This window comes from Elephantulus edwardii, unplaced genomic scaffold (assembly GCF_000299155.1).
Source record: "Elephantulus edwardii isolate Elephantulus edwardi_28Jun2011 unplaced genomic scaffold, EleEdw1.0 scaffold00172, whole genome shotgun sequence".
Taxonomy (NCBI): domain Eukaryota; kingdom Metazoa; phylum Chordata; class Mammalia; order Macroscelidea; family Macroscelididae; genus Elephantulus; species Elephantulus edwardii.
Window position 1 is genome coordinate 1,929,577 of NW_006399922.1, and position 8,886 is coordinate 1,938,462.

The window sequence follows — 8,886 nt, forward strand, 5'->3', positions numbered from 1 at the left end:
TTTTTTTATTTTATTGTTTTTGTGTGAGTGTACCGTCAAATCAGATCTGACTGGTACAGGAGGAGATTGTCCCTCCTTCCTCGGCAGAGCATCTGGTGGATTCGAACCGTGCGCTTCTGGGATTGTAGTTGCAGCTCCTTACCACTAGGCCACCAGAGCTCCCGCAACATATATATTTTTACAGCATAGTCTTTCCATTTAATTTCATACTAATTTTTTAAAATTGCTGTACAGAGGTAACTCGTGGTTGCCGTGAAGCCAAACTGTGACACTGATGAGTCAAATGCGAGAATGGTTACCCATTGTGGACAGTGTTTGGTCAAGCTCCCCAATTAAAACAAGCTTGGAAGCAGGAGTGGCATCCGCTTCCACAATAGCTTGCCTAGGGAAACCCTTTGAACCTGGAGAAAGGACGAAGGTTATACAGGAGGTGTCCAGGACTTTTGTTCATAGGGTTGCTATGAGTCGCCTGCGACTCGATGGTGCTTAACAACTTAGCAACAACAAAAACAATTTTTAAAAATCCAGTCTACATTTTATACTTGGAGGAAATCTGGATATAGACATAACTTCCTTGACTCACATTCAGATTCCACTAAAGTTAGTTTAAAAAGTAGATGCACATAACTAAGTTGTTTTTTGCATACTTAAATGTTTTTCTGGTAACTGGATTGAACATCAGTTTTTATCCTTAAAATTTTTTAAATTTTAAATATTATTCCTTCACTATTTTTAAGCGCTCAGTGGACACAGGTGACCATGCTGGGCCATGCAAACCTACAAGGGAAGAAGACCAAGGGGCTGGGGCTGGGCACTTCAGTGCCAGTCCTTGCTGGAAACATGGGTGTAACAGAGCGAGTCCCCAAAAAGATCACCGAGCCAATTAGCCGAATTAACAAAGTTTATTTTGAACCCGGGCTCCCGCATGCTGACACAGCAGCATCCAGCCGAGAGCCCCGAATTGATGTCTGCCCCTCCTTTTATACCTCTGCCACTCCCCTGCCCAACGATACACGCCATGATTGGCCATCCACAGTAGTTTGGGTATTTGTCCACCTTCAATTGGCTAGCCATAGCTCAGGGTAACAGTTTGGAAACCTATTTGAATCTTATCGGTTACTTCGGATACAGGAATGCGGAAAACTCCTTGTGCTCTTACAGAGAAGAAGAATTCCACTTTATGGCAGTTGATCAATCAGGGTGGGATTTACCACAGGTGGGGGTTGTTTGTTTGTTAAAAAAACCACTCAAGCGGGTGGTGGAGTTAACTGTACTTTGTCAGAAACTGAGTTTCTGATAACTGGTCCTTTCAATGGGCAAGGTGGGAAGTGGGTCAAGCCCAACGTAGAAGTGGAACCCCATCATTTGGGTCCATGGGAAGGGAACACACTTTAAGAAAACATAACCAGACAAAGCCAGAGAGAGACAAACAAACCTGGTCCAACTAAGAAGTGTAACAGACAGCATTTAGCACTGCCATTTGTTGGCTTTCTCAGTTTGGTAGAAATGTAGGTGACTAGGGAAGCATACACAGAAAGCAGCCTGCAGATCTCTGGAGTGCTGAATTTATAACTGTGCTAGGTTATGGGATTTGGGAAGGTTGGACAGCAAACCACTAAGATAGATGGTTTGAATCAGCACTTTAACATTTGCATATGTTTGCTATCTTTTTTTTTCTTTTCTTTCTGCTGATGGAACTAATGAGTGTGTATTTTTCTCCTTTCTGCATTTAAATGCTGAATATGTAAAAGTCGTATAAATTGTGTAACACCCCACCCCCTACTGCCCGGTGGAAAGGGAACTTGGAAGCTGGATTCCTGGCTGTCTGGCCCCAGCTGCTGGGAAGAAGGGAAGGAAGGCAGAGGCAGTAGGGTTTTGTATATTGACTGTTTCTTTAAAGCTGGGAGCCCTGGTGGCTTTTATCCAGTTAATACTGCAGTGAATCCAGTCTCATTTTCCTTCCAACATACCTGTGAGAAAACTGCACAGAAAACTGTGCTCACCAAGCCATTTCTCAAGGGCTTTAAAGGTGAACAGCCCTGGGGCCCTTTGGACACTCATATGGGCCTGGCAGCCTTGCTACCCTTTCCAGTAAAGAATGCAGTAAAGGGGGGAGGAGAAGCAAACCCAGACAAACCAGCCAACCCCAGAATCAAACCTTCTGCTGCAGAATGCCCACTGTAAGATTATGCGTTTTTATTTGTGAAGGAATGGCCTGAGTGTATTGTATTTACATTCTTGTGTTCACTGATAATAACTTTCAGATTTTTGGAGCTCTCCAGCTGACAACCAACCCCCAAACCCTCCACCTCCCCATAGGCCTCTTTCCTCAGCCGGTGCTCATCCCGCCTCTCATCAGCTCTGCCTCATAAACGGAGTACATTCTATCAAAACCAGGACGCCTTCAGAGCTGGAGTGCAGCCAGAGCAAAGGCGCCCTGTGCTTCATCAATCCTCTCTTTCTCAAAGTGCACAGCCAGGGTCTCGGAGAGAGCCTGCTGAGGCCCAGGGCGAGCACGCCCGATGCCAAAGGCACCGAGAGGCCTCGGTCCCCCCCGCCCAGGCCCCCGCCGCCCACTATTAATAGTCTGCACACAAACCCTCAGCTGTCCAGGCCCGAGGCCCAAGCCAGCATGCCAGAAACAGTCAACCAGAACAAACTCGGGCACGTAGCTGCGCCTGGAACGAAACCCACGCCCATCCCTCCGCCCCGGCTCAAGAAGCAGGCTTCTTTTCTGGAGACAGAAGGCAGCACAAAGACCTTGACCGGGGCCCGACCTGGACCCTGCGACCGGCTTGGCCCCAGTCCCGAGCCTGAGCCTGCAACAGGGGACCAGCCCGCAGTTGGCAGCCGGTGGAGCCCCGAACGTAAGACTCTCGCAGCTGGCGGCCAGCCCGACTCCAAGGCCGCACCCGACGCGCCCGCACCGGGCTCCGAGCCCGCGCCCGACGCGCCCGCACCGGGCTCCGAGCCTGCGCCCGCGCCTGACGCAGACGCACCCTGCCGGGAGGAGCCGCTCATCGCCTGCGGCCCAGGTGGTGGCGCCCCGCCCTCGGCCGCTCTAGGCGCCCTCTGCCGGTCGCGGCCTCCAGGCACCCAGTCCCCGCTCTGGAGCGGAGGCCGACAGAGGCTGAGCGACATGAGCGTTTCCACTTCCTCCTCGGACTCTCTGGATTTTGACCACAGCATGCCTCTCTTCGGCTACGAGGTGGACACCAACAGCAGCGTGGAAGACTACGAGGGGGAGAGTGACCAGGAGACCATGCCCCCACCAATCAAGTCCAAGAAGAGAAGCAGCTCTTTCGTGCTGCCCAAGCTGGTCAAGTCCCAGCTTCGCAAGATGAGCGGTGTGTTCAGCACCTTCATGACTCCCGAGAAGCGGATGGTCAGGAGGATCGCCGAGCTGTCCCGCGACAAATGCACCTACTTCGGGTGCCTGGTGCAGGACTATGTCAGCTTCCTGCAGGAGAACCAGGAGTGCCACGTGTCCAGCACTGACCTGCTGCAGACCATCCGACAGTTCATGACCCAGGTCAAGAACTACCTGGCCCAGAGCTCGGAGCTGGACCCGCCGATCGAGTCCCTGATCCCTGAAGACCAAATAGGTGAGTGCCCACTCTTTTTATCTTTCTCCTCTCTCAAACATATCTAAAGCATTTGTAAATGTGTGGTACAGAGAAGTTGACAACAAACACCTCCACTCCCTTGTCACATTTACACAGTAAAAGTGTGTACTTGAAACACCAACCTGGGAAATGTTTTAGGAATCAACTAACGGAAGCTGCAAGGCCATTTTTCCAGGACTGGAATTTGTGTCTCACTAAGTTCAGAGAGTCTGTGTGCCTGCCTGCTTTTGCCCAGTGTGTTCACCATATGTGCTATTGTGTACTAGGTGTGAGAGAAAGTGTCTCTCTGAAGGTTGAACATGCTTACAAAATTACTGGTACATCCTTGTGAGACGTGGGGTCTTCTGTTTAGTTTGTTGTTGTTGTTGTGTACCCTCAAGTCAGAACCCACCCATAGCTGACCCTCCGGCAGGTTTTCAGAGGCAGTTCATCACACAGGAAGAGATTGCCTATCCTTCTGCAGAGAGGCTAGTGGCCTCAAACTGCATGCCTTCAGGATTGCAGCACAGCTCCTTCCCACTAAACCCCCAGAGCCCCCTTGTTTGATTTGAGAAGTAAAACTTTTCTGAGATGTAGCTAGCGTATGTTCAGAAGTGTGCAAAGATGATGGTGTACATGTGGATATGTTTTCATGATGAACACACCTGTACAACAAGCCCTGGCTCAGAGGGTCAACTTACTCACACACAGAAGCCCCTGGAATGCCTTCCATGCCTCCGCTTGCTGCTGGCTCTACAGGAGGCATGGTTTTATATAAGTAATAAAGGGAAAGATAAGTTCACACTCACCACCCACTGCCTGTGAGGGGGTTCTGACTGAGAATGGCCACCATTGCCTTATGCCTTCTTGAGCTTGCCTCCTGGGAACACCTGGTGGACTTGAACTGCCACCCTTTCAGTTTTCAGCCCAACACCATGCAGTACATCACAAGAACTTCTTAAATTTACATTGTTGTTGTTTACCATCAAGTCTGAAAATCTCCGGCACAGGTTTTCAGAGGCAGTAAATCTCACGGGAGATTGACCATCTTTCTCCCATGGAGCAGCTGTGGATTAGAACTGCTTGCCTTTGGGTTGGCGGTGTACTTTCTTACCCCTAGGTCGACAAAGTTCCCTTAACTTTACATTATGAACCTTTAAAATAAATAACATCATTTGGAGGACTTTTAACACAGAAGGTCTTTGTTTTAAAAGCCACTTTCTTTCTATATAACCTTATTTAAGGGCTAGATTGTTAATAATTACATTCACCAAGGGAAAATTCAGTTTGGTAAGCAGTTTCCTAGGGCAACTGTGGAAGGAATTTTTTACCCAGGAGGCTGACTCCAAAGCACCTAGCCTCTAAGCAGGACAGCCCAAGGAACTGCCTGACTTTTCCAGGCCACTCCTGATTGGGTCTGTTGTTGCCAGGGTAAACAGTGTGTGGTGCACAGTAGTTTCACTTTCTTGTTTTCCTTCTTAAAGTCAGTTTCAGCAACTCCTGGGTTTTCACACAAAGGAATCAAAGCCTTGTTTGTTTTCCTGTGGTTGGACAAAGGGCGTGGCTACAGCTGGGATGGGGCTGGAAGCTAAGTGCCTGCTTGGTGTGCTTCAAAAACGTTTTGAAGTGATTTCCAGGAGAAGGTAGGGTAATCACAGGCAGGCCCACCAGACCTCCCATCTCAACTGAGGCCAGCCCCACTTAGCACCACCGGGTCCGGGTCCAAAGCCTGCAGAGAGGCCTGCTTTAGGGGAGGGGACACCCAGGGAGTGAGCAGGCCAGGGTGATGTCAGCACCAAGCTATGTGACCACAGCGCCAGCCAACCCCCAGGGAAAAGGCTCCCAGCTCAGCAGAACTCAACTTCCCAGCCAAAGTTTTAGTCCCAGAAAACTCTTTGTTACATACATACATACATACATACATACATACATACATACATACACAAACAAACAAACCAACCATCTTTTTAGCGTTCGTATACATTAAGCTTCATGCATGTGCGTTGTGTTCCATACAGGCTTTATTTACATTGTATTTGATTTATTTATATTGTGGGAGTTGTTTTTCCCTACCTTAAAATCATCCTAACAACTGCTTCAGTGAAAGCATATAAGCATGTTTTACGTTTTAATACCCTCCTTTTAGAGAGCTAATTACTGATTTGCCCATCCCTATCAAACCAGTACTCTGAGGGAACAGGCACATCCCTGTTGCTGAAGGATCTTCTGTTCAACTTGGAAACTTTGAACATCTGCTTTCATAAGCACCATCCAGTCCAGAGCTAGCCATCAGGTTGCAGCAATCAACCCTACTTCACAGCATCTTCATGTGTCGTCTTCTCTTATCTCATCATATTCCTTCAGTGCTGCCCACCTAGTATGCACAGATGAGTGGATGAGTGGGGAAAAATTGTTGCTTGAGGAGGAGGGAGTTATGAGGACCCCTGGCCTGTTGACTGGGCCCCATGTTTGGGCTAGGGTTGAGTGAGGAGACCAAGAGGTCTGGAATACAGGGAGAAGTGTGGGCTCCAGAGCATGCAGCTAATGCCCATTTAAACCACAGATGGCTGGGGATGAGTTGATCAGAAAACTCTTTTGACTAATTTCTTTTATGGCGAAACCTGAATGTGAACTCAGAACTCAGTTTCTCCAAAGACATGCTGACAGTATACATTTACACAATATACAGTATACATTAAGCCACTTTTCACAGTACATCTGGTAGCCTTAGTGAGAGGGGAAGTGGCATTTAGGCACCGGCAAGATGATCTGGCAGCCCACCTAAGCCACTTGAATGGGTCCTGCCCTTGCTCTTTAAGCAGACATTGGGTCCACTGGGAGGGAACCAAGCAGGAACAGCTTGTCCCATGGTCATAGCACCTAACAATTAGCAGAACTTTGTTCTGTGCCTCACCCCTCTGCTGCTTTTTGTGTTTAAAGTTTCTTCTTCTGGCATTGCAGTCTCCTCCAAGAATGGGATTTCTATGTGTAGGCTAATCTTTGTTAAGTAATTTAGACTAAAGCTCTCTATTGGGGTAGGGGTGTGCCCTCCCTAAACATTACTACTATTTTTTGTTAGTTCCTTTGTTCAGCTTTTGTATTAAAGAAATCAGTTCTTCATACTTAACACTACACCGGTAAATCCAATTTTGTTTGAGAATGCCAGGAAAGGATTTTAAAATTAGGAGTGAGGTGAACTGCTCACATTGTTTACTAGTTCCTTCATTATTGCCTATGAGACCCTGGACTCAACAGAACTGCTTTGTTTCCTTGTTTTTCCAGTTCTCACAAGCTTTCTGCCTTTTTTGTCACTCATAATTTGTGGAAAATGTTTGAATTTTTCTTTTTGTACTCAAGTTTCCCTTACGCAATTTCTGACTTCCACAGGTTTTACTGTATTAGAAAACTAGTACTTAGGTGTATGAACAACTAGATTAGGACTTTGATGGAAGGAACTGCATGCAGATTTTCTAATTGTCTGTTTTACCAATTTCTATTACGAGATTAGAGAGCTCTGCTGGCCTAGTGCTAAGGAATTATGCTGCCCAAGTGGTGTGGCTCCATCAGTTGCTCCACGGCAAAAAAATGGACAGTCTCTTCCCATCAGTTTACTGCCTCTGAAAACTTGCTACAGGGTCAGCTATGAGTCAGTTCCACCTTGATGGTACACAACAACAAAATATATAAAGAATTGCTACTACTAACCCAAAGATGGTATTTCTCTGATGCTCTGGTCTACCATCTGATTCTCAGGAAAAAGATGGACAGTCTCTTCCTATGTGATTTACAACTTAAAAAAAATTGCTGGACGGTCAGCTGTAAGTCAGTTCCAGCTCGATAGCAATGAGAGAGAGAGAGAATTTCCTAAGAGGGATCTCCATTAGCAGAGCCTTTAGCATGTTACATGTTAACTGAAAGGTGACATGCCTCTGGCAGTTCAAATCCTCCAGCTACTCCTTTAGATAAAGACTGGGAGTCACCTGTAAAACTTACAGCCTCCAAACCCTGATGAGTGGTCATTATAAATCTGAATCGACTCAGTTACAGTGAGTTGGAGTTTTCTGGGTTGAATTTACTAAGAACTTGTAAATACACGAACTCTTTTGGATTGCCTAATCACCTTGAGGTTGGTGTATTTATGTAGAGATTATTGATATTTTACAAATCCAGGCAGAGAGACCAAGATGTGTAGAGTGGTGTGCAGAAGGTGATGCAGCTGGTGTCCAGAGCACTTGGATTCTATTCACACCTATTGTGTGAGTTCATTCCCACTGACTCCCTGCGTGGGAGGGAGGGTGCAAAGCTGTCACTTTGAATGCTGTCCCCAGATCCTAAGGCTTCACTTTGTTCAGAACAAGTGTCTACTAATGATCTTTTCCAGTCCAGAATGTCAGTTAGGTTTTTCTGCTTTAAACACATCTATTCTCCCTTTCTCATATCTGAAGGAGATTGCTCTGAACTACAAGATCAAGATTCTAATTTAAAGCTTAGGTGTATGGAAACTTCACACCAGAAATCAGGGAGGCATTTCACCAGTTAAACCCCATGTAGATCAGAACATTTGTTCCTAGTGTGAAGGACAGACGTGTGTGTATATGTGTGTTCTCAGTGTCTAGAGATGGCCTCGTCTCTCTTCTTCATAGTTTTTATTTGCCTGAAGAAAAGCCAGTGAGGGAATCAGACAGCCCTTGTCACTCTCCTTGATTAAGCGTTTTCTAGGCAAGTATGAAAAGACAGACAGTCTTGGAATGATATTTGGTGGGAGAGAATTTGTTTCATTTCGACTAGTTTTGATAGCACTTTTCACTATTTAACGCCTTCTATTTAGAGATTCTTGAATAAATATCAGTCAGCTGACATAAGTTGAGTTCCCTCTGGTGTAGCATAAAACTAATGAGGGTAAGATTAGTGTGTGCTCATTTTAGAGCCACATACTGTGACTCAGTTCTGGAGGCCTTGACACCCTCCACAGTGTCTGCCAATACATGGCACAAAACTGGACGCTTTAGGAGAACATGTTTATGTCTTTCAAAGTCCAAGCCCAGTGACTTCATGGACAGAGGAAGTTGTTCTTATTACTGGTGCTTCATGCTGTGAGGTGTAGAAGGATATGTTGTAGCTTTACAACTTCAACAGCTGGGCCTCACTGGTGGATATTGAGCCTTTTGTCAGTCTTTTTTTTTTTTTTTCTATAATTATATTTTATTAATTTTCATAAACATTTACAGAGATTTTGGGCTTCCACTCATTCATTGTTGCACTATTCTCTTTACCCTCCTCC

The 8,886-nt window shown here is 46.3% G+C and overlaps 1 protein-coding gene across 1 annotated transcript in view; it reads left to right on the forward strand.

Annotated features, from left to right (window-relative positions):
- The window catches only part of RIN2 (Ras and Rab interactor 2), a 133,824-nt gene that overhangs the window by 88,701 nt on the left and 36,237 nt on the right, over positions 1 to 8,886 (forward strand). Inside the window, exons 7-8 of the mRNA XM_006895662.1 lie at positions 2,265 to 2,867; positions 2,994 to 3,605. Coding sequence (XP_006895724.1) covers positions 2,265 to 2,867; positions 2,994 to 3,605 — 1,215 coding nt within the window. The remainder of the gene's footprint in view (positions 1 to 2,264; positions 2,868 to 2,993; positions 3,606 to 8,886) is intronic.